Source organism: Entelurus aequoreus, linkage group LG15, assembly GCF_033978785.1.
Source record: "Entelurus aequoreus isolate RoL-2023_Sb linkage group LG15, RoL_Eaeq_v1.1, whole genome shotgun sequence".
NCBI classification, from domain to species: Eukaryota; Metazoa; Chordata; class Actinopteri; order Syngnathiformes; family Syngnathidae; genus Entelurus; species Entelurus aequoreus.
Genome location: NC_084745.1, coordinates 52,068,444 through 52,095,213, shown reverse-complemented (window position 1 = coordinate 52,095,213; position 26,770 = coordinate 52,068,444). Strand labels below are relative to the sequence as shown.

At 41.2% G+C, this 26,770-nt stretch overlaps 1 protein-coding gene across 2 annotated transcripts in view; it reads right to left on the bottom strand.

Annotated features, from left to right (window-relative positions):
• The window catches only part of LOC133630257 (poly(A) RNA polymerase, mitochondrial-like), a 27,514-nt gene extending 1,409 nt beyond the window's left edge, over positions 1-26,105 (bottom strand). The window contains exons 1-8 of one of the 2 annotated variants that reach the window (XM_062021731.1): positions 25,891-26,105; positions 23,074-23,234; positions 22,770-23,003; positions 22,472-22,696; positions 15,028-15,239; positions 8,336-8,562; positions 7,738-7,830; positions 7,585-7,658 (exon numbers count right to left, since the gene is read on the bottom strand). In XM_062021731.1, the coding sequence (XP_061877715.1) occupies positions 7,585-7,658; positions 7,738-7,830; positions 8,336-8,562; positions 15,028-15,239; positions 22,472-22,696; positions 22,770-23,003; positions 23,074-23,234; positions 25,891-26,071 (1,407 nt within the window). In that variant the 5' untranslated portion in view covers positions 26,072-26,105. The remainder of the gene's footprint in view (positions 1-7,584; positions 7,659-7,737; positions 7,831-8,335; positions 8,563-15,027; positions 15,240-22,471; positions 22,697-22,769; positions 23,004-23,073; positions 23,235-25,890) is intronic. The other variant, XM_062021732.1, reaches the window with a different exon arrangement.
• Between the last annotated feature and the right edge of the window lie 665 nt (positions 26,106-26,770).

Sequence of the window (26,770 nt, the reverse complement as noted above, 5' to 3'; positions counted from 1 at the left end):
CCCAGGAGTCTAGCCTTTGACTGAATATTTTTTTACTCTCCCATCCCCTCCCCAGCATTTACCGGTTTCTCACCTTTTCGGCGATCCTGTTCTGTCTCCCTGTAATGTTTGTCTGATCTTGAATGGGACTGTGCTGAAAATCTCAATTTCCTTTCGGGGATTAATAAAGTACTTTCGGATTCTGATTCGCTCAATTCCACTGACATCTTTTCCCACATACAGGACTTAATTTTAGCTTTTCACTTCACTTGGATACAATTTGTTGAATGTTCTCTTCCCACAACCAATGACTGATGTATTTTAGAGTTGGTCAATATGGGGGAAAAAAATGCATTTTTATATATATACCCTGTATATATCAGTTGATGTCGACATGTATCACAATATAACTGAAATCACTATTTTTTTTAGTGTTTAAACGTTACAAATAAGTCAATGTGAAGACAATAAACCAGGGGTGTCAAACGTACGGCCCGCAAAATGAGTTTGCTCAGTATAAAAATGAGCTGCAATTTTTTTCAATGAAACTGCTGTTCCAAATGTGTCCACCGGATGTCACAATAGCAATACCAGTGTTGATTGATCGATTGACTGAGACTTTTATTAGTAGTTTGCACAGTGAAGTACATATTCCGTACAACAGGCCGCCAAATGGTAACACCCGAATAAGTTTTTCAACTTGTTTAAGTCGGGGTCCACTTAAATTGATTCATGATACAGATATATACTATCAGATATCAGATAACCCACGTCACACTGTTTGAAGATGACGTGCCAGCTGATTTTAAGCACACTCTGGACTGGCTGCCGCTAATCCAATCAGCGCAGGTTCGCGCAATCAGCTGCTCCCGTTTAAGCTGGTGGCAGACTGATGCTCCGGCGACGCACAATACTTTTTTTTTTTATTGTAAATTATCCACTCAACGGATAAAATAACAAAACGGTAAGATTCAAAGACTTAAGTCAATGTGACCATCACCTTTTTACTTAGAGTTCCGTGCAACGCTCGCTACTGGTAGAATGCACGATGCGCACCCTGAACTGTATTGTAAAAAATGTGTGTTTCTACATTTGTTGTTTATTTTATTTTATGCTTAAATATACTATGTTCACATTGGTTAAGTTTCCAGTTATGTACCTTGATTTCGGCTATGATAATTGCTTTATATTATAATTGTAACATCTGATTGGTGATAAATGAATGTGTTGTGGCAGTTGTGGATGTCACCAATGCGACGGTTTGAGGAAACACTTCTTTAATGAACTGCCAACATGAAAACCCTAAAACAGGCTTATAGTTTAATGGCTAAGTTCATTGCGTTCTTGCTGGGGTTTTCACCAATATTTTCCTCAGAATTTTCAACTCCAGGTGTTTTGCCAAGAGGATTATTTGTAATATGAACATTTTCAGAATGTGCTTGTTCTATTTTTGGCCAAAGTAAGACAAAGAAAACAATTTTGAAGTTATTATGCCATGATTTCACCAGTCCGGCCCGGGTGGGAATAGATTTTCCTCCATGCGGCCCCTGAGCTAAAACGACTTTGACACCCCTGCATTAAAATGTTATTTTTGATTGAAATATATATCTTTTTGTCAGGGATTGGCAGATGTACTGAACAACACAACTATTTCATGCTCCATGTAGAGTCTCTTACTGAATAATATTTACACACAATGCCAATATCATCTTACAAATGCCATTTTGCCTGGACTGCGCCTTCTCAACGTGAGCCATGTTGTCGTTTTTAGCGCTTCCATAAGGAGTCTACTGGCAGATACAAGTTAGAACTATACTCTGTATTAGAAACGGCAACAGTGGAGGATGCACGTGCATGTACGAGCCAGTCTGCCCCAAAACAAGAGGAGCGAGAAAAAGAAGGAGCGTATTGACTACAACGGCAAACTCGCACAAAGATCTTTGGGTAGATATCTACCATATATGGAGATATCCGCTGACAAAAAGGCCTTATAGATCCTTAGTAGTCCATAAATGTTTAATATTTTGTTAGATTTGCTGAAATCTGTTCTTATTTTGGTTAGGGTTACAAAAAATCCTCATAAAATCACAAGAAAATGCAATGTAATGGAAAAAATAAACCCTGAATTACACTTGTTTTGGAATTTTGCCTATTGTCCACAATCATTATGAAAGACATGACAACGGATGGATTTTCTTTTAATGCATTCTAATTATTCAACCTAAATGAAGTCCAAGGGATCGCCTCTATTTCGCCCATAAAACCCAATAAATAACCATTAAAAAAGCACCGATCGTACTCGATTTACATTTTGTGACTTGAATATTAACACGCATTAGTGATATTGTTCATTATAAGCGGACCAACTATTGTTTTTATGTTGCACGATTGAACCAAGAAAAATTCTTACTTTGTGAACCCGTTCTCAAACAATGGCAATAAAACTATTGTGATTCTGATTTTATTGCGCTGTGATCACAAGCAAGTGTCCCGATAATCACATCATCGAGTGGTCTGCTGCTTCCTCGCTTCCTTTCTCCCTTTAAATGTATTTTAGATCATAAAAAATGCCTCTCACCTGGACAGAAGAAGTCTGAATAGGTATTCCGACAAGTTGGTACACTTTGACAGCCATTTAGGACCCGGAAATGGCTAGAACGACACGAAAAGACGCTTATTTCGCCATATTTGTCGATATTTTTTCATCACCGAACCCTACTGTGCTACTATTTGTCTACACATTGGCGGCAACGCTGTCCAGTTCAGCTTTTGCATTTAACGACGCTCCAAAGAGACGGCGGCGGTCTTAGTGTAACCCTGTCGGCAAGACGGGACGATACATCACTGGCAGTAAAAACACAAGCCTCCTTGGTAGAGGTAAATAAAGCTTTGTGGCTTAATGGGAGTTCCTAAATCTGATCTCAGCTCAAGGGCATCGGCCATCACGGGGGCCAGTATCAATCAGCCAGGACAAGGGCAGCTGTCATCTGTGTTGGCTGCCTTACTTATCAACAGATAGAGCCTTGATGGAGTCTGAACACGGCGAATCGGATGGAAGGATGTTGAGGGGGCTAAACACAAAAAGCTCAACTGACTGACTGAGACTATACTTGGATGAGAAATGTATTCTATTTCTATATAAAGTGGTAATCCATCTTTTTAGCTTTATGTTAATCCATAATAATGCAGAGGTACGTAACTATCCTCAAAAGGTGTGTTTATTTACTCAACTGTTGACACTACCAGGCGTTTATTAGGGTTAAGGCAATTATCATTATTTCCATATATGCATCATAAAAATTTAAGATTTTATCCATTTTCACAGCTAAAAAGACTGTGGACGTGTGTATTAAATTATGTATTATAATAAATATAATAGAGTGGAACATCGATTCACTCATTGTACTAACTTTCCGATTTACAAACCACGGACCAAATAAAAACATGCTTTGGTGTGCGAACGTTTCATCCACTCATTGTGTTCCTGCAGTGCAGCCATTTTGTGCCCGGCAGCACATCCATTGTGGACAACCTGATTGATTTAGTCAGCACAGCAGTGTTGTAAAATGTGCTAAGGGCTACTTTGTGTACTTTTTGAGTGTTTTTAAAACTGCGTTTGGTTTTGCTACCTCAATATGAGTCCGAATACAACAATGGACAAACGATGTGTAATTTGAAATATTTGGGAAGTATCCACATTATCCTAACCTTCGCCAGGCTGGAAAGCATTAACCGTGTACCCGGTAGTTACATGTCCATGGTTTAATAGTATTGTTGATTTTCTATCTATCCTTCCGGTCAGGGGTTTATTTCTTTTGTTTCTATATGCAGTTAAGCATGATGCTATCACGTTAGCTCGTAGCTAAAGTGCTTCACCGATGTATTGTCGTGGAGATAAAAGTCACTGTGAATGTCCATTTCGCGTTCTCGACTCTCATTTTCAAGAGGATATAGTATCCGAGGTGGTTCAAAATACAAATCCGTGATCCACAATATAAAAAGGAGAGAGTGTGGAATCCAATGAGCCAGCTTGTACCTAATTTACGGTCAGAGCGAAAAAAGATATGTCTTTCACTGCATTCTAGTCCGTCACTCTCACGTTCCTCATCCACGAATCTTTCATCCTCGCTCAAATTAATGGGGTAATCGTCGCTTTCTCGGTCCGAATCGCTCTAGCTGCGTTGAAAACAATAGGAAAATATGAGGAAGCGAACAACCGACTACGTCACGCTACTTCCGGTAGGGGCAAGGCTTTCTTTTATCAGAGACCAAAAGTTGCGAACTTTATCGTCGTCGTTCTCTACTAAATCCTTTCAGCAAAAATATGGCAATATCGCGAAATGATCAAGTATGACACATAGAATGGATCTGCTGTCCCCGTTTAAATAAAAAAAATTTATTTCAGTAGGCCTTTAACATTGCAACACATGCCTATACGGCCGGGTTAGATCAGTAAAGTGCAATTTTAAATTTCCCGGGAAATATCGGGCTGAAAACGTCTCGGTATGATGACGTTTGCGCGTGACGTCACGGATTGTGGCAGACATTTTGGAACAGCACGGTGGCCAGCTTAAGTCGTCTGTTTTCATCGCAAAATTCCACAGTATTCTGGACATCTGTGTTGGTGAATCTGTTTAATGAACAATGAAGACAGCAAAGAAGAAAGCTGTAGGTGGGATCGGTGTATTAGCGGCTGGCTGCAGCAACACAACCAGGAGGACTTTGAGTTGGATAGCAGACGCGCTACCGTTGAGTACAGCTTTGGCTTCCAAACATTTGATCGCTTGCCCGTACGTGCGTCCCGCTATGTGCATTACGTAACTTTGGGGAAATATATGTGCTGTATGAACTTTACGAAAGCCACAACGCTGTCCGCCGCCGCGCCGCTGTCCTCACCGGTGTCTGGGTTGACTTCCTCCATCTGCGGGCCGCCGACCGCACCGATGATCGTCGTGAAGTCCTCCGTCGCGCCGTCGATCGCTGGAACGCAGGTGAGCACGGGTGTTGATGAGCAGATGAGGGCTGGCGTAGGTGGAGAGTTTTTAGCATAGCTCTGTCGAGGTCCCGTAGCTTCAATGGCGTCGTTAGCAACAGCATTGCTAGGCTTCGCCAGGCGGGACAGCACTAACCGTGTAGTTACAGGTCCAGGGTTTAGTTCAGTGTCTCCTGATAGTAGAAGTAATAGCAGTATTGTTGATCTTCGGTCTATCCTTCCAGTCAGGGGCATGTTTCTTCTGTTTCTATCCGCAGTTAAGCACGATGCTATCACGTTAGCTCCGTAGCTAAAGTGTTTCGCCGATGTATTGTCGTGGAGATAAAAGTCACGGTGAATGTCCATTCCGCGTTCTCGACTCTCATTTTCAAGAGGATATAGTATCCGAGGTGGTTTGAAATACAAATCCGTGATCCACAATAGAAAAAGGAGAAAGTGTGGAATCCAATGAGCCCTTGTACCTAAGTTACGGTCAGAGCGAAAAAAAGATACATCCTGGCGTCCTGCACTGCACTCTAATCCTTCACTCTCACTTTCCTCATCCACAAATCTTTCATCCTCGCTCAAATTAATGGGGTAATCGTCGCTTTCTCGGTCCGAATCGCTCTCGCTGCTGGTGGGAATGATTGTAAACAATGTGCAGATGTGAGGCGCTCCACAACCTGTGACGTCACGCTACTTCCGGTACAGGCAAGGCTTTTTTTTAATCAGCGACCAAAAGTTGCGAACTTTATCGTCGATGTTCTCTACTAAATCCTTTCAGCAAAAATATGGCAATATCGCAAAATGATCAAGTATGACACATAGAATGGACCTGCTATCCCCGTTTAAATAAGAGCATTTCATTTCAGTAGGCCTTTAAATGTAATTTAGAAAAAGTTGCAATGTTGACTAATAAAACTGTCTTGCTCAAAACATAATATTGAATCAAAATCAATGTTATTATGAATTATTGACCTATCCAAGGTTCCCATTACCTCACATCAAATATTACACTAAGAAAAATATTTTGGTGGAAGATTTTGAAAATTTGGTAAATAAATAACCAAAATATGTATATTTTGTTGTTTTCTTACTGTACCGAAAATTAACCGAACCGTGACCTCTAAACCGAGGTACGTACCGAACCGAAATTTTTGTGTACCGTTACACCCCTAGTAAATAGAGAACATATTTTACAGGCCGTGTAAAAGTGCTGATGGTGAAGCGTTTCCACTGTAAAGCCATTTGGAAGATCAGGTTTAAAGGCCTACTGAAAGCCACTACTAGCGACCACGCAGTCTGATAGTTTATATATCAATGATGAAATCTTAACATTGCAACAAATGCCAATACGGCCGGGTTAACTTATAAAGTGACATTTTAAATTTCCCGCGAAACTTCCGGTTGAAAACGTCTATGTAGTATGACGTATGCGCGTGACGTCAATGGTTGAAACGGAAGTATTCGGACACCATTGTATCCAATACAAAAAGCCCTGTTTTCATCGCAAAATTCCACAGTATTCTGGACATCTGTGTTGGTGAATCTTTTGCAATTTGTTTAATGAACAATGAAGACTGCAAAGAAGGAAGCTGTAGGTGGGATCGGTGTATTAGCGGCTGGCTGCAGCAACACAACCAGGAGGACTTTGACTTGGATAGCAGACGCGCTATCCGACGCTAACCGCCGACCGCATCGGTGATCGGGTGAAGTCCTTCGTCGCTCCGTCGATCGCTGGAACGCAGGTGAGCACGGGTGTTGATGAGCAGATGAGGGCTGGCTGGCGTAGGTGGATAGCTAATGTTTTTAGCATAGCTCTGTGAGGTCCCGTAGCTAAGTTAGCTTCAATGGCGTCGTTAGCAACAGCATTGTTAAGCTTCGCCAGGCTGGAAAGCATTAACCGTGTAGTTACATGTCCATGGTTTAATAGTATTGTTGATTTTCTGTCTATCCTTCCAGTCAGGGGTTTATTTCTTTTGTTTCTATCTGCAGTTAAGCCTGATGCTGTCACGTTAGCTCCGTAGCTAAAGTGCTTCGACGATGTATTGTCGTGGAGATAAAAGTCACTGTGAATGTCCATTCCGCGTTCTCGACTCTCATTTTCAAGAGGATATAGTATCCGAGGTGGTTTAAAATACAAATCCGTGATCCACAAAAGAAAAAGGAGAAAGTGTGGAATCCAATGAGCCAGCTTGTACCTAAGTTACGTTCAGAGCGAAAAAAGATACGTCCTGCACTGCACTCTAGTCCTTAACGCTCACGTTCCTCATCCACAAATCTTTCATCCTCGCTCAAATTGATGAAGTAATCGTCGCTTTCTCGGTCCGAATCGCTCTCGCTGCTGGTGGAATGGGGAAATGTGAGGAGCCTTTCAACCTGTGACGTCACGCTACTTCCGGTACAGGCAAGGCTTTTTTTTATCAGCGACCAAAAGTTGCGAACTTTATCGTCGATGTTCTCTACTAAATCCTTTCAGCAAAAATATGGCAATATCGCGAAATGATCAAGTATGACACATAGAATGGATCTGCTATCCCCGTTTAAATAAAAAAAAATCATTTCAGTAGGCCTTTAAAGCAGCAATATTATATGTGTTTAATAATTCGTATCTGTCAACTATTCATACGTACCTTTCGGATATTTATAGACTTCTTACTGAATGCAAAAGTGGCGTAGAACTCGAAGAACTCACTCAGCAGTTGCTCTGGGACAAAGGGAAAGAAAGGCGACATCGGCATGAGTGCGCATGAATCCTCACCGTCTAACCGCGCTCATCTCCTCACCAAGTGTCTCGGTGCTATTCTGGAGCTGTATCTTCTCCACGTCGCTGACAAATGTGCAGTCGTTGCCCTCGATCACGCTCCTATCCGCGGGACCTTGCAAGCGGGGACACGAGGTAAATGGCTCGGTCTTTAAACGTCTATAATGGTTATAAACGAGGCACTGATAGATGGAGCCCATGCGGGAGAAGGGGGCGGGGGTAGTGGTGAAAAAATTTAAAAGAGGGCACAGGTCTCGTCTGTTCTGGACGGCCCTAGTTTGCAGTCACCTTCACCATGTTGAGGCTGTGTGTGTCCAAAAGAGGCTCTGGGTCATCGACCTTCCAGGAGTGATGGCTCTTTTATTGTCCTGTAAGCACTCTGTGTGATAGAGACTGCCCTAAACGGAGAAGAGGTGGCTGGTGTGTTGGTGACAGTGTGTGTGTGTCTGGTCTGATTGCTTTTGGAGGGCAATTATCAAGCAGCCAAGGTGACGGGGAGCGAGGGAAGAGGAAAAACAGCTCACTGCAGTCTGCTGTGGTGGTGTGTGGCCATACTAGCAAACATACACTGTATGTAGTAAACATTTTTTTTTTTTTTTAAATGCACGTAATTGTGGTACCTGCGAGTTCCCGCAGGTGGTTCAGAGTGGGGATGACGGCGGGGCGTCTCTGCTGCAGGAAGAACAGCACCATGACGGTGAGGGAGAAGTTGGTGATCCAGGCCCCGGGGATGTTGCTGGTCACGCCGTGAGCCCGGGCCCAGAAGCGTATGCTGAACACCAGCTGACGCACCCGAGGGTCCAGCTGGCCGTAGAGGTAGAGCAGCTCAGAGCTCTTCATCGCCACCCTGTGGAGAACGGGGCCACATCACAGTTATGGCTGCCTTAAAGGCCTACTGAAATGATTTCTTTTTTTTTTAAACGGGGATAGCAGATCTATTCTATGTGTCATACTTGATCATTTCGCGATATTGCCATATTTTTGCTGAAAGGATTTAGTAGAGAACAACGACGATAAAGATTGCAACTTTTGGTATCTGACAAAAAAAAAGCCTTGCCCCTACCGGAAGTAGCGTGACGTAGTCAGTTGAACATTTCCGCAAAGTTCCCTATTGTTTACAGTGATGGCGGCCAGAAGTGAGAGCGATTCGGACCGAGAAAGCGACGATTTCCCCATTAATTTGAGCGAGGATGAAAGATTTGTGGATGAGGAAAGTGCAAGTGAAGGACTAGTGGGGAGTGGAAGCGATTCAGATAGGGAAGATGCTGTGAGAGGTGGGTGGGACCTGATATTCAGCTGGGAATGACTACAACAGTAAATAAACACAAGACATATATATATACTCTATTAGCCACAACACAACCAGGCTTATATTTAATATGCCAACAAATTAATCCCGCATAAAAACACCTAGGTGTTTGTTATGCTAGCTCCTAGCTGTAGCTAGGAGCTAGTATACTAGCTCCCGTCCATATAACCCACCAATACAATTCAAACACCTGCACAACACACACAATCACTTAGCCCAAAGGACCGTTCTCCTAACCCAAGGTTCATAAAGCTTATATATTTAACCAAAGTTACGTACGTGACACGCACGTACGGGCAAGCGATCAAATGTTTGGAAGCGCAGCTGCGTACTCACGGTACCGCGTCTGCGTATCCAAATCAAAGTAATCCTGGTAAGAGTCTGTGTTGTCCCAGTTCTCTACAGGCGTCTGTGTATCGAAGTCAAAGTCCTCCTGGTAAGAGTCTCTGTTGTCCGAGTTCTTCGATCTTGACTGCATCTTTCGGGAATGTAAACAATGAAACACCGGCTGTGTTGTGTTGCTGACTTCCCTCGCAAAATACTCCGCTTCGCACCGACAACTTTCTTCTTTGCTTGCTCAGCTTCTTTCTCCATAATGCAATGAACAAATTGCAACAGATTCACCAACACAGATGTCCAGAATACTGTGGAATAATGACATGAAAACAGAGCTATTTCGTATTGGCTTCAATGGGGGAGCCATACCTCTGTTTCACTGGCTACGTCACGCGCATACGTCATATCCAGAGGAGTTTTCAACCGGAAGTTTAGCGGGAAATTTAAAATGTCACTTTATAAGTTAACCCGGCCGTATTGGCATGTGTTACAATGTTAAGATTTCATCATTGATATATAAACTATCAGACTGTGTGGTCGGTAGTAGTGGCTTTCAGTAGGCCTTTAACAGGGGCAAGGTAACGCAAGCTTATAACCCCAATTCTTGAGACTTTGCACTGGCTCCCTGTTCATTTTAGAATTGATTTTAAAATCTTGCGGTTTGCTTTTAAAGCTTTACATGGACTGGCACGTCATTATATCGCGGACCTCATCTAAATTTACACTCCTGCGCGCGCTCTGAGGTCCGAGAGCCAGCTCCAGCTCGTGGTGCCCAAGACCAGACTTAAAACCAGGGGAGAGAGGGCCTTCTCTGTGGTCGGTCCTAAGCTCTGGAACACTCTGCCCCTCCATGTTCCAACTGCTCCCACAGTGGAGTGTTTGAAGTCTCGTCTTAAGACCCACTTTTATTATCTGGCTTCTAACACTACAGTGTTTCCCACACATTCATTTATTTGTGGCGGCCCGCCACGAAAGAATTACGTCCGCCACAAATAAAATAAAATTTTAATAAAAAAAATTTTTAAAAAAAAAAAAAAATTTTTTTTTTTTGTCTTGTCCAGCTTCTCAGGCAAATCATATAGTTGATGTAGATGCCCATATCGGCTGTTCAGATTTACTTTACAAAAGAGAAGTGTAGGATACTTCTCTTGTTGCCTTATTTGTATTTGACTTTATTAAATGTATTTATATTAGAAACACAACATGTGTATATAACAAAGGGTGCAAAGTCTGCAGGCAGTAGGACACACATGGTTAAGTGTAGGGAGTAAAACTGATGGCAGTCTAAAGTTCAAGATTTTTGGAGCTCTTTGTTCAGTGGATCAGATGTTTGATGAAGCTCTGTGTCTATCGACCACCACTACTGTTTTCTGTTTATTTGTTACTGACTGTGGCAGGACACCTCTGCCTCGGTTTCACTTTATGTTGCTGGTAAATAATATAAATATAAAGTTAAATTATTTAGTATGCACTAATTAAAGGGACAGAGCTTTATGAGACATTTTAGCTTTTATAAGATGTATTTTTTGTAAGAACCACAATTAATAAATATATTTCAGTGAATAACTTATTGTTGAAATCTGTATATAAATATGTACATAAAGTGTTGTAATTATATTGTAAAATGGATGGATGGACGTTTAAAACAAAACTGTTATGATTAATTAGTGAGTATACATTTTTGAGCCTTTTTAGAGAAAATCATATCATTGTAGTAAATTATGCAAATTACTCGATGCCCATAGCCACGCCCCCACCGCCAGAGGTATCTTGGCAGTTTATGGGAAACACTGCACTACGTGAGTTGTGTGGTCCTCTGTGGTTTTAAATTTAGATTTTTATTTATCGTTTTAATTGGTTTTACCCTTTAAAATCGTTTTAATCATATTTATTTTTATATTGTTTTCATATTGGTTTTATATTTATTTATTTTTTGTTTTTATTCAGTCATTAGTGGAGCTAAGGATAATATTTGAATATTGTTTTTAATATTGTTGTGCAGCACTTTGGAAACATTTTTGTTGTTTAAATGTGCTATATAAATAAATAAATAAAGTGAAGCTTTAGAGTATATATAACAATGTGTGTGTGTGTGACAACAAATGCAGTCGATTGTACTTTTTTTGTTTTGTATACAGAACAGGTCAAAATTTTGGACACACCTCCTCATTCAATGCATTTTCTTTATTTTCATGACTATTTACATTGTAGATTGTCACATCGAAACTATGAATGAACACATTTGGAATTATGTACTTAACCAAAAAAGGTGAAATAACGGAAAACATGTTTTATATTTGTTTCTTCAAAATAGCCACCCTTTGCTCTGATTACTGCTTTGCACACTCTTGGCATTCTCTCCGTGAGCTTCAAGAGGTAGTCACCTGAAATGGTTTTCACTTCACAGGTGTCATAGTTTTGATGCCTTCAGTGACAATCTACAATGTAAATAGTCATGAAAATAAAGAAAACGCATTGAATGAGAAGGTGTGTCCAAACTTTTGGCCTGTATTGTTTATACAAATTACCTTGCTTTAAAATCATAAATCAGGGCGACGAGCAAATATTGAAGTAATATTTTCAACAAAATATTTTTACGACTATTTACATTGTAGATTGTCACTGAAGGCATCAAAACTATGAATGAACACAACAACAAAAAGGTGAAATAACTAAAAACATGTTTTGTATATTTAGTTTTTTCAAAATAGCCACCCTTTGCGCACTCTTGGCATTCTCTCGATGAGCTTCAAGCACACCTGTGAAGTGAAAACCCTTTCAGGTGACTACCTCTTGAAGCTCATGGAGAGAATGCCAAGAGTGCGCAAAGCAGTAATCAGAGCAAAGGGTGGCTATTCTGAAGAAACTAGAAGATAAAACATGTTTTCAGTTATTTCACCTTTTTTTGTGAAGTGCATAACTCCACATGTGTTCATTCATAGTTTCGATGTGACAATCTACAATGTAAATAGTCATGAAAATAAAGAAAACGCGTTGAATGAGGAGAAAGTTTGTCCAAACTTTTGTCCTGTACTGTGTATTTTGTTTTATGTATGTTTATTAGCATCAAACCATTGCTTTAAAATTATAATTTAAAATCAATACTTAAGTTAAAAATAGTGAAGTATATTTATATAGCGCTTTTCTCTAGTGACTCAAAGCGCTTCACATAGTAAAACCCAATATCTAAGTTACATTTGAAACAGTGTGGGTGGCTCTGGGAGCAGGTGGGTAAAGTGATGGCGGAAGCGGGGATCGAACCTGGAACCCTCAAGTTGCTGGCACGGCCACTCTACCAACCGAGCTATGCCGCCCAAATAGAATTACAATACTATTTACTACAGGGGTGTCCAAAGTGCGGCCCGCAGCTAATTGTTTACCGGCCCGCCACACATTCTGCAAAAACTGCAAAATTGATAATATTGCAAAAATTTTAAAAAACCTTTAAAAAAAAGTGGAATGAGGTGAAATCTAACAAGAAAAAGTTGCAATGTTGACACAAAGCTGCTATGCAGGCTGTTTTTTTTTCTTTTGTCTTTGTTTATTTTTTCTTTTTTTTGCCATTGCTAAAAAAAAAAAAAAAAAGACTAAAAATCTATGTTATAATGAATTATAACTTATAAAATAGAACTTTAAAATGTTTTATGTGGAAAAAATATTGCATATATTGTGTGGTTGCCATAGAAAAACATCAAAGTTTTATTTGACGTAAAAGCATAATACAAACAAAATAATGGTTCAAACGCAAAATTGACAGATATATCTGAAGTTGATCTCGTAATTTAAGTGTTAAAAGTAAAAAAAAACTAATAAAAATGTATCACTTTATGAGTGGGGGACCTTTTGGATCCCAAATATATTTAGTAGGATTTTATTTATCTTTTCACTGTGATTACTCAAAAATATTAAATAATTAAAATCAATGGTGTCCTGCATTATTGATCTTTTAGGGCTCTAATTACTAAATACTGCATATTTCAGTTTTACTATAAAAAACAAAGTTGTCTTTGACAGAAAAGGCATTTTTCTTTTTTTACTTTATATCAACCTCAAGTTGATATAGAGATTTACTGTAAGCGTTAAATTAAAAATAATAATAATAATATGACTTATTTTTAACAGTTTAATGACTGAGACCCTTTATGGTCCCCGGTAGCCCTGGGGCCGTACTTATCAAGCTTCTTAGAGTGCCATTTTACACTTAAGTCCTGAGAATTTGCGAAATTTAGTCCTACTCTCAAACTTAAGAATAAAAGCTATTTATCAACGTTCTTAAGTCTAAGAATCACTCCTACTCTCCACGATATTTAAGAGACCTTCAGAGGTGTCCTAAGTGGTTAGGAGTTGCCAGCAGGGGATGGCACTGAGGCGAGAGAGACGTGCGCGAACGTTCAGGGAACGGAACAATGTTTTTTTTTATTTTGATGACGAGCAGCTGATCAAACGGTATCGTTTAGACAGAGCGGATATTATTTTTGTCACAGATTTAATACTTTTCGATTCCTTGTTGATTTCTGCATGTGGCTGCAGTGGGCTAGTATATATAGAGCCACCCACACCAGTTTCAAATTAGTTGTCTAATTAATGAATAGGAAAGAAAATGTTATGACAGTAGCGTATGTGTGTGGCCGTGAGGTGAGTGACGTCAGTGAGTGTGTGGGCGATAGAAGAGAGGGAGCGGTAGCGTGAGTGCCGGCGGGGACTAGTTTGTTTTGTATTATTTTGTAGTTTATTGTCAAAATATACACTCCCATTGTCCACTTAAATATTTCCAAGATATTTCTTTATTCTTAGACAACGGATTCCCTTCCGTGATTGGTCATTTCTATGGACACAGAAATGACGTCACCTAAAATTCCGTTTACGGCACATAGTAATGTCGTAATTCAGCTCTGAGTGTGACACTTAAGATTCAGTCCTACACTTCGCTGAAAGTGTGAGTAAGACGCTTGATAACTAACTTTTAAGTGCAGCTTTCAGCGAAGAATTTATCTACTCTTAAGTCAACTCTTAGCAGACTTCTTAGGAGTAATTCTAAGAAGCTTGATAAGTACGGCCCCTAAAGGTTAAAAGAAAAAAAAAAAACATATATTTTGTTAAGGTTTGAAAATGAAAAATATCAAAATGGCCCCCGCATGCTTACATTTTTCCGTGTGCGGCCCTCAGTGGAAAAAGTTTGGACACCCCTGATTTACAATAATACATATAGTATTAAATAATGTGTTACATTATATAATACTATTTCATGTTTGTTACGTAGAGGTATGTCAGATGTCATTGAAAGTAACATTTACAATCACCACTAGAGAGCAGACTTTACTTTGTCACTCAATGGTTTCCAGTAAGCAGCCACTTCCTGTTGACACACATACAGTATATGCCGCAGACAGGAAACAGCGTTGCCCTAACAGATCTCCAGCCCCGATTAGAGAAAAGTCCCCCCCCACCACACATACACACACCACAAATCTGCACAACAAGCACTTTGCACACATCTTGGACTGCAACCCCCCCGCTCTCGCCTGGGTTTCTCTCAGGGTTTTTTTTTTTACAACGCCACCACAGTCAAAACTAGCCCTTTCTATGAAGGAAGAACTCACAGTTGACCTTTTGCGAGAACCGGCGTTATGAATGAGTCTGTGGGAGGAAAAAAAAAAAGGCAGATACCTGTTGTTGGCGGTGAGGTCACACTGAAAACCCGACGGCTGATGCGAGAAACGGACCAGAGGGCATCGGGCGTTCAGGATCTTATGCACGCCGACACAGCCGGGTCCGAACTGGTCCAAGCATTCGCCGATGACGGACAGGATGCTCTGCGTCACCGTGCGTTCCGAGTCGGCCCGCTTCATCTGGTACTCCAGGGTCAAGGCGGACTTCGGCTGCACAGTCAACAAGATGTTTAACATTATTTACTGGGGTTGATTTGAATCAATCAATCAATCAATGTTTATTTATATAGCCCTAAATCACGAGTGTCTCAAAGGGCTGCACAAGCCAAAACGACATCCTCTGCTCAGATCCCACATCAGGGCAAGGAAAAACTCAACCCAGTGGGATGACAATGAGAAACCTTGGAGAGGACCGCAGATGTGGGTAAACCCCCCCCTAGACCGGTGCAATGGACGTCGAGTGGATCTAGCATAATATTGTGAAAGTCCAGTCCATAGTGGATCTAACATAATAGTGAGAGTCCAGTCCATAGTGGATCTAACATAATAGTGAGAGTTCAGTCCATAGTGGATCTAACATAATAGTGAGAGTTCAGTCCATAGTGGATCTAACATAATAGTGAGAGTCCAGTCCATAGTGGATCTAACATAATAGTGAGAGTCCAGTCCATAGTGGATCTAACATAATAGTGAGAGTTCAGTCCATAGTGGATCTAACATAATAGTGAGAGTCCAGTCCATAGTGGATCTAACATAATAGTGAGAGTTCAGTCCATAGTGGATCTAACATAATAGTGAGAGTCCAGTCCATAGTGGATCTAACATAATAGTAAGAGTCCAGTCCATAGTGGATCTAACATAATAGTGAGAGTCCAGTCCATAGTGGATCTAACATAATAGTGAGAGTCCAGTCCATAGTGGATCTAACATAATAGTGAGAGAGTCCAGTCCATAGTGGATCTAACATAATAGTGAGAGTCCAGTCCATAGTGGATCTAACATAATAGTGAGAGTGTCCAGTCCATAGTGGATCCAACATAATAGTGAGAGTCATGTCCATAGTGGATCTAACATAACAGTGAGAGTTCAGTCCATAGTGGATCTAACATAATAGTGAGAGTCCAGTCCATAGTGGATCTAACATAATAGTGAGAGAGTCCAGTCCATAGTGGATCTAACATAATAGTGAGAGTCCAGTCCATAGTGGATCTAACATAATAGTGAGAGTCCAGTCCATAGTGGATCTAACATAATAGTGAGAGAGTCCAGTCCATAGTGGATCTAACATAATAGTGAGAGTCCAGTCCATAGTGGATCTAACATAATAGTGAGAGTCCAGTCCATAGTGGATCTAACATAATAGTGAGAGAGTCCAGTCCATAGTGGAGCTAACATAATAGTGAGAGTCCAGTCCATAGTGGATCTAACATAATAATGAGAGAGTCCAGTCCATAGTGGATCTAACATAATAGTGAGAGAGTCCAGTCCATAGTGGATCTAACATAATAGTGAGAGTCCAGTCCATAGTGGATCTAACATAATAGTGAGAGTCCAGTCCATAGTGGATTTAACATAATAGTGTGAGAGTCCAGTCCATAGTGGATCTAACATAATAGTGAGAGTCCAGTTCATAGTGGATCTAACATAATAGTGTGAGAGTCCAGTCCATAGTGGATCTAACATAATAGTGAGAGTCCAGTCCATAGTGGATCTAACTTAATAGTGAGAGTCCAGTCCATAGTGGATCTAACATAATAGTGAGAGAATCCAGTCCATAGTGGATCTAACATAATAGTGAGAGTCCAGTCCATAGTGGATCTAACATAATAGTGAGAGTCCAGTCCATAGTGGATCTCACATAATAGTGTGAGAGTCCAGGCCATAGTGGATCTAACATAATAGTGAGAGTCCAGTCCATAGTGGATCTAACATAATAGTGAGAGAGTCTAGTCCATAGTGGATCTAACATAATAGTGAGAGTCCAGTCCATAGTGGATCTAACATAATAGTGAGAGAGTCCAGTCCATAGTGGATCTAACATAATAGTGAGAGTCCAGTCCATAGTGGATCTCACATAATAGTAAGAGTCCAGTCCATAGTGGGGCCAGCAGGAGACCATCCCGAGCGGAGACAGGTCAGCAGCCCAGAGATGTCCCCAACCGATACACAGGCGAGCGGTCCACCCCGGGTCCCGACTCTGGACAGCCAGCACTTCATCCGTGGCCACCGAACCGGTGCCCTCCCCTCCACAAGGGAGAGGGGGGTAGAGCAGAAAAGAAACGTCAGATCAACTGGTCTAAAAAGGGGGGGTCTATTTAAAGGCTAGAGTATACAAATGAGTTTTAAGATGGGACTTAAATGCTTCTACTGAGGTAGCATCTCTAACTGTTACCGGGATGGCATTCCATAGTACTGGAGCCCCAATAGAAAACGCTCTATAGCCCGCAGACTTTTTTTGGGCTCTGGGAATCACTAATAAGCCGGAGTTCTTTGAATGCAGATTTCTTGCCGGGACATATGGTACAATACAATCAGCAAGATAGGCAGGAGCTAGACCGTGTAGTATTTTATACGTAAGTAGTAAAACCTTAAAGTCACATATTAAGTGCACAGGAAGCCAGTGCAGGTGAGCCAGTATAGGTAAATATATATACTGTATATATATAAATGTATATATGTCCTGGGCATGACGTTACAGTGCATCCGGCAGTGGAGGCTCCTCTATGGGGTCTTGGGGCACTAGGAGGTTAACCCCTTTACTACTGTTACCCCAGGTGGCCCTTGGCAAAACGCCTAGTACCTGACTGCCCCCTAGCCAGGGATACGGTGAAGACCTCAACGGCGGAGCAGGCGGAAGACGGTAGATTTAAGAACTACCACAACGGCGGATGAAGGCTGCAGCAGAAAAGGGTCCCCAGTCGTCGTGGACTCTATGCCACTGGACCCTGACCCGATTCTGTCAAGGATGGTGTGGTGACTGTCTGTGCACCAGTCTCCCCAGGTTAAACTAAGTCCCGCACAGGCATCCTCCATAAAAGGGATACACCCCTACCAGGAGGATCGTCATACTCGCTTCGAGTGACCGCCAATGATGAAAGGTACATACAGTATAGGCGTAATATGATCAAACTTTCTTGTTCTTGTCAAAAGTCAACTGTAGTCTTTTAATGCTAGACATAGGGAGACCCGAAAATAATACGTTATAGATTTAGATTTTAGATATAGAGTTTGGATGCCTTCAGTGACAATCTACAAAGTGAAGTGAATTAGTGAATTATATTTATATAGCGCTTTTCTCAAGTGACTCAAAGCGCTTTACATAGTGAAACCCAATATCGAAGTTACATTTAAGCCAGTGTGGGTGGCACTGGGAGCAGGTGGGTAAAGTGTCGTGCCCAAGGACACAACGCCAGTGACTAGGATGGCGGAAGCGGGAATCGAACCCGGAACCCTCAAGTTGCTGGCACGGCCACTCTACCAACCGAGCTGTGCCGCCCCAATGTAAATAGTCATGAAAATACGGAAAACACATTGAATGAGAAGGTGTGTCCAAACTTTTGGCCTGTACTGTTTATACCAGGGGTCGGCAACCTTTACCACTCAAAGAGCCATTTTGGAAAGTTTCCAAATTAAAGAAAACAATGGGAGCCACAAAATTTTTTGGATAATTTAAAATGAAAAACACCACATACAAAGCTTAAATTGCTTTGCGCTATGTTAACCAGGGGTCTCTGACACACGCACCGGCACGCATCTTAATATGGAAATTTAATGTTAGTGCGGCCCGCGACTTTTAATTGAATGGTGCTCGATAGCGTATTTCTTGCCAACCCTCTCAATTTTCCGGGAGACTCCCAAATTTCAGGACGTGCTGGCACTGCTTTTAGCGCCCTCTACAGCCTGCCCAAACAGCGTACCTGCTTGGCCACATGTTGAATGCAGCTTTTGCTTGCTCACGTAAGTGACAGCAAGGCATACTTGTTCAACAGCCACACAGCTTACACTGACGGTAGCCGTACAAAAACAACTTTAACACTGTTACGTTACAAATATGCGCCACACTTTGAACCCACACCAAAAAAGAATGACAAACACATTTCTGGAGAACATCTGCACTGTAACACAACATAAACACAACACAACAAATACCCAGAATCCCATGCAGCCCTAACTCTTCCGCTCAACCGACGCACGGTTGAGTATACTGGGAAAACCGGGAGGGTCGGCAAGTATGCAGCTGAGCCGCATCAGAGTGGTCAAAGAGCCGCATGCGGCTCCGGAGCCGCGGGTTGCCGACCCCTGGTTTATACAAATGAACCTGCTTTAAAATCATAAATCAGGGTGATGAGCAAATATTTAAGTAATATTTTCAACAAAATATTTGTATGACTATTTACATTGTAGATTGTCACTGAAGGCATCAAAACTATGAACGAACACAACAAAATAAGGTGAAATAACTAAAAACATGTTTTATATATTTATCCAGCCACCCATTTTCTACCGCTTATCCCTTTCGGGGCCACGGGGGGTGCTGGAGCCTATCTCAGCTTTTATATATTTAGTTTCTTCAAAATAGCCACCCTTTGCACACTCTTGGCATTCTCTCGATGAGCTTCAAGCACACCTGTGAAGCTTTCACTCCACAGGTGTCATAGTTTTGATGCCTTCAGTGACAATCTACAATGTAGATAGTCATGAAAACAAAGAAAACACATTGAATGAGGAGGTGTGTCCAAACTTTTGGCCTGTACTGTTTATACAAATGAACTTGCTTTAAAATCATAAATCAGGGCGACGAGCAAATATTGAAGTAATATTTGCAACAAAATATTTTAAAGTTAAAGTACCAATGATTGTCACACACACACTAGGTGTGGTGAAATTTGTCCTCTGCATTTGACCCATCCCCGTGATCACCCCCTGGGAGGTGAGGGGAGCAGTGAGCAGCAGCGGTGCCGCGCCCGGGAATCATTTTTGGTGATTTAACCCCCGATTCCAACCCTTGATGCTGAGTGCCAAGCAGGGAGGTTATGGCTCCCATTTTTATAGCCTTTGGTATGACTCGATCTCAGGGCGGACACTCTAACCACTAGGCCACTAAATTGTATGACTATTTACATTGTAGATTGCCACTGAAGCCATCAAAACTATGAATGAACACAACAAAAAAAGGTGAAATAACTGAAAACATGTTTTATATATTTAGTTTCTTCAAAATAGCCACCCTTTGCACACTCTTGGCATTCTTCACAGGTGTCATAGCTTTGATGCCTCCAGTGACAAGCTACAATGTCTTGAAAATAAAGAAAACGCCATGAAATGAGAAGGTGCGTCCAAACTTTTGGCCTGTACTGTAAGTCAGCAGCCAAGAGTAACTGTTGTAACTAGAGATGTCCGATAATATCGGACCGCCGATATTATCGGACGATAAATGCTTTAAAATGTAATATCGGAAATTATCGGTATCGGTTTCAAAAAGTAAAATGTATGACTTTTTTAAAACGCCGCTGTGTACACGGACGTAGGGAGAAGTACAGAGCGCCAATAAACCTTAAAGGCACTGCCTTTGCGTGCCGGCCCAGTCACATAATATCTACGGCTTTTCACACACACAAGTGAATGCAAGTCATACTTGGTCAACAGCCATACAGGTCACACTGAGGGTAGCCGTATAAACAACTTTAACACTGTTACAAATATGCGCGACACTGTGAACCCACACCAAACAAGAATGACAAACACATTTCGGGAGAAAATCCGCACCGTAACACAACAAGACAAATACCGAGAACCCCTTGCAGCACTAACTCTTCACCCTGCTACCCTCTAGCCCCCCCCCCAACCTCCTCATGCTCTCTCAGGGAGAGCATGTCCCAAATTCCAAGCTGCTGTTTTGAGGCATGTTTAAAAAAAATAATGCACTTCTGACTTCAATAATAAATATGGCAGAGCCATGTTGGCATTTTTTTCCCCATAACTTGAGTTGATTTATTTTGGAAAACCTTGTTACATTGTTTAATGCATCCAGCGGGGCATCACAACAAAATTAGGCATAATAATGTGTCCATTCCACGACTGTATATATCGGTATCGGTTGATATCGGAATCGGTAATTAAGAGTTGGACAATATCGGAATATCGGCAAAAAAGCCATTGTTGGACATCTCCAGTTGTAACCAGTACCGTATTTTTCGGAGTATAAGTCGCAGTTTTTTTTCATAGTTTGGCCGGGGGTGCGACTTATACTCAGGAGCGACTTATGTGTGAAATGATTAACACATTAGCGTAAAATATCAAATAATATTATTGATCTCATTCACGTAAGAGACTAGACGTATAAGATTTCATGGGATTTAGCGATTAGGAGTGACAGATTGTTTGGTAAACGTATAGCATGTTCTATATGTTATAGTTATTTGAATGACTCTTACCATAATATGTTACGTTAACATACCAGGCACCTTCTCAGTTGGTTATTTATGCCACATATAACGTACACTTATTCAGCCTTATGTATTTTAAATTGCCTTTCAAATGTCTATTCTTGGTGTTGGCTTTTATCAAATACATTTCCCCAAAAAATGCGACTTATATGTTTTTTTCCTTCTTTATTTTGCATTTTCGGCCGGTGCGACTTATACTCCGGAGCGACTTATACTCCGAAAAATACGTTAACTTTGTTTTGAAAAGGTTTTTCGTACCAAATATTATTTTGCAAGAATCGCTTCGAAACCGGGAGTCCTCGTGATATCCCAGTGTTTCCCACACATTCATTTATTTGTGGCGGCCCGCCACGAAAGAATTACGTCCACCACAAATAAAAAATGTTTTTTTTTTTTTTTGTCCTGTCCAGCTTCTCAGGCAAATCATATAGTTGATGTAGATGCCCATATCGGCTGTTCAGATTTACTTTACAAAAGAGAAGTGTAGGATACTTCTCTTGTTGCCTTATTTGTATTTGACCACTACTGTTTTCTGTTTATTTGTTACTGACTGTGGCAGGACACCTCTGCCTCTGTTTCACTTTATGTTGCTGGTAAATAATATGGTTGTAGTAGTAGGCTAAAGTTAAATTATTTAGTATGCACTAATTAAAGGGGCAGCGCTTTAAGAGACATTTTAGCTTTTATATATTATAAGATATATTTTTTGTAAGAACCACAATTAATAAATATATTTCAGTGAATAACTTATTGTTCAAATCTGTATATAAATATGTACATAAAGTGTTGTAATTATATTGTAAAATGGATGGACGTTTAAAACAAAACTGTTATTATTAAATAGTAAGTATACGTTTTTTGAGCCTTTTTAGAGAAAATCATATCATTGTAGTAAATTATGCAAATGACTCGATGATGTCATGTGACCACGCCCCCACCGCCACAGGTATCTTGGCAGTTCATGGGAAACACTGTATCCCCAACCCTCGTCATTACCGTCTTTAAATTCCTTCCGCTGATGTTGTCCAGGTCCAGAAACATATCCAAATCACAGCCCAGCTTCCCGAAGCCATTTACCGACGATCCAAACGGCTGGATGGAGCATTCTGGGAAATAGGCAGCGGCGATGTCTTTCAGCAGGGAGCAGACGAGAAAGCGCAGGTGGCTGTTCTCCTCGGTGAGCTGGCAGGCTTCCGTCAAGCGGATGATCTGCTGGTCTATCTGAGGGTAAATGGAAAGATGAACCAACGTGTCTGGATCGTTCTGGAACATTTCACAAAAGGCAACAACTTACGCTCTCCTCTAAGCAAAGCTTTTGCATGAGATTGTTGATGGGAATGGTGGTTTGCAGATGGTTATGTTGACTCCACGGCTGCTTGCTCAGTTCTGCCGAACCGAGACTTTTAAGTGACATTAGTCTTGATTTATAAGGCACCATGGACTCGTGGCCGTTATTAGGGATGCCGGCTCCTTCGAGTAACGAGGCGACACCTTCTCGGGACGCGAACTCCACCACCGCATACGTGCCCTGGGGGAAAACGCGGCGTTTGAGCTTCGGACTTTAAGCAACTCCCCTTTCCATTCAGAATTGTACTCACGTAGCTTTCGTACGTAAAGTACTTTTTTATATTGCCGTGTGTCGATAGGAACTTGATAAACTTGTTCTCGTTGACTGTGGGGGTGCAGCCGATGAGAACCGATCTCTCCGCCTGTTCTTGTCTCTGCGCCTGGATGGCATAAAAAGACAGACGTCCGCCCTCTGCCAGAAAAAGGAACGAAAAGTGCATTTACACTTTTGCTTTTAGAAAGAGACTCAACAATAAACACACTGCTGTTAGCACATACACACACTAAAAGTTCAGGTTAAAAGTACCAATGATTGTCACACACACACTAGGTGTGGCGAAATTAATCTCTACATTTGACCCATCACCCTTGATCACCCCCTGGGAGGTGAGGGGAGCACTGAGCAGCAGCGGTGGCCGCGCCCGGGAATCATTTTTGGTGATTTAACCCCCAATTCCAACCCTTGATGCTGAGTGCCAAGCAGGGAGGTAATGGCTCCCATTTTTATAGTCTTTGGTTAACGCAGGTGGCTTACAAAAAAACAAAACCAGAGAAGTTGCCACGTTGTGTAAATGGTCAACAAAAAGAGAACACAATGATTTGCAAATCCTTTTCAACTTATATTCAATTGAATAGACTGAGAAGACAAGTTACTTTCCCTAAAAACAATTTGAAATGTGGACTCGTCAGACCACGGAACACTTTTCCACTTTGCATCAGTCCGTCTTAGATGAGCTCGGGCCCAGCGAAGAGTTTCTGGGTGTTGTTGATAAATGGCCCTGGCTTTGCATAGTAGAGCTTTAAAGGCCTACTGAAATGATTTTTTAAAATTTAAACGGGAATAGCAGATCCATTCTATGTGTCCTACTTGATCATTTCGCGATATTGCCATATTTTTGCTGAAAGGATTTAGTAGAGAACATCGACGATAAAGTTCGCAACTTTTGCTCGCTGATAAAAAAAAGCCTTGCCTGTACCGGAAGTAGCGTGACGTCACAGGAGCTAGGATTCCTCACAATTCCCCGTTGTTTACAATGGAGCGAGAGAGATTCGGACCGAGAAAGTGATGATTACCCCATTAATTTGAGCGAGGACGAAAGATTCGTAGATGAGGAACGTTACAGTGAATGACTTGAGAGGCAGCGATGGACGTATCTTTTTTCGCTCTGACCGTAACTTAGGTACAAGCTGGCTCATTGGATTCCACACTCTCCTTTTTCTATTGTAGATCACAGATTTGTATTTTAAACCACCTGGGATACTATATCCTCTTGAAAATGAGAGTCGAGAACGCGAAATGGACATTCAGTGCCTTTTATCTCCACGACTATACATCGGCGAAATGCTTTAGCTACGAGCTAACGTGATAGCATCGTGCTTTAACTGCATATAGAAACAAAAGAAATAAACCCCTGACTGGAAGGATAGATAGAAAATCAACAATACTATTAAACCGTGGACATGTAAATACACAGTTAATGCTTTCCAGGCTGGCGAAGGTTAACAATGCTGTGCTAACGACGCCATTGAAGCTAACTTAGCAACCGGACTGCACAGAGCTATGCTAAAAACATTAGCTCTCCACCTACGTCAGCCAGCCCTCATTTGCTCATTTGCTCATCAACACCCGTGCTCACCTGCGTTCCAGCGATCGGGAGAAGGACGAAGGACTTCACCCGATGCGTTTGGCGGCCCGGAGACGTAGGAAGTCAAGGTGAGGTCGGCGGCTAGCGCTCCAACAAAGTCCTCCTGGTTGTGTTGCTGTAGTCCGCTGCTAATACACTGATCCCACCTACAACTGTCTTCTTCGCAGCCTTCATTGTTCATTAAAAAAATTGCAAAAGATGTCCAGAATACTGTGGAATTATGAAATGAAAACAGAGCTTTTTGCATACGTCATCATACCGCGATGTTTCAGCCGGATATTTCCCGGGAAGTTTTAAATGTCACTTTATAAGTTAACCCGGCCGTATTGGCATGTGTTGCAATGTTAAGATTTCATCATTGATATATAAACTATCAGACTGCGTGGTCGGTAGTAGTGGCTTTCAGTAGGCCTTTAACTTGCACTTAGAGATGTAGCGACCAACTGTAGTTACTGACAGTGGCTTTCTGAAGTGTTCCTGAGCCCATGTGGTGATGTCCTTTACACACTGATGTTTCTTTTTGAGGCAGGGACCGAAGGTCCGTAATATCATCGCTTCTGTGCAGCGATTTCTCCAGATTTTCTGGACCTTTTGATGATATTACGGACAGTAAATGGTGAAATCCCTGAATTCCTTGCAATAGCGCGTCAAGAAATGTTCTTTTTAAACAACTTGCTCACGCATTTTTTCACAAAGTCAGTCCTTGTTTGTGAACGACTGAGCATTTCATGGAAGCTGCTAGCCTGTTCACCAACAAGTGTTTGATGAGCATTCCTCAACTTTCTCTGTCTTTTTTGCCACTTGTACCAGCTTTTTTGAAACATGCTGCAGGCATCAAATTCCAAATGAGCTAATATTTGCCAAAAATAACAAAGTTTTCCAGTTCGAACGTTGAATATCTTGTCTTTGCAGTGTATTCAATTGAATATAAGTTGAAAAGGATTTGCAAATCATTGTATTCTCTTTGTATTTACCATTTACACAACGTGACAACTTCACTGCTTTTGAAGTTTTGTAATTGCAAGCCTTTTTTTTAAATTCCGGACAATATCTCAATTACGTAATTCACTAAGTAGTTCAGTTGTTATAATAGTAATAAAAATAATTATAAAGTCAATATTTCGCATTTTAGAAGTGAAGGGACAAATATTGAGGTTAGCTAACTTGCTCTTTCAACTGTTTTTTAAACGCTAAGTTACCAACCGTTCTCTTCTTTCCTCGGTGGTTCGTTCCGGGCTGTAACGGCGACAGTTCCAACTCTCCTGCGAAGAAAGGCGTCCAGGTTCTTGAGACATTTGAAGAGGTTTCCCCTTCCCCGCGTATGTAACCTGTGCACGGCCGTGGAGGACGCCATGGTTGATGTCGGCAAAGAGGATGTGCGCATGCGTGTGACCCTTACTACGGTAGCCGAGAGGGGCAGTAATACGGTTTGTGTCATAAGTCGCCGGAAGCTACCCAAAAAAGACTTATTTGAACCTTTAGGAGTATTTTATATGGTGTATTTACATCCAGATTGTTTTTGTTTTGTTTAATTATCGATATTTTAGTTCTTTAACTTAATAACAAGGTGCAAAAATAACAGTAGAACTACTGTCTCTCGCACCCATTTTAGTGGCGGTTGAATTTTTTGGGAGTTCCACAAAAGCGAAAGTAGTTTTATTTTGGTTTATTTGTTTTTGGAATTTTATAAACCTGTATTTATAATATGCAACATTTACATAATAATCAAGACAAGTACAGAAATTGCTAATAATCAAATGTAAACAATCAAATGCAGATTCTTTTTCTTATGCCTTCTGATCTCTCTCTCTCTCTCTCTCTCTCTCTCTCTCTCTCTCTCTCTCTCTCTCTCTCTCTCTATGTCCACTACTTGATGTCCATACCCCCCCCCCCCACCCCCCCTCCACACTCCTGATTGTAAATAATGTAAATAATTCAATGTGATTATCTTGTGTGATGACTGTATTATGATGATAGTATATATGATAGTATATATCTGTATCATGAATCAATTTAAGTGGACCCCGACTTAAACAAGTTGAAAAACTTATTCGGGTGTTACCATTTAGTGGTCAATTGTACG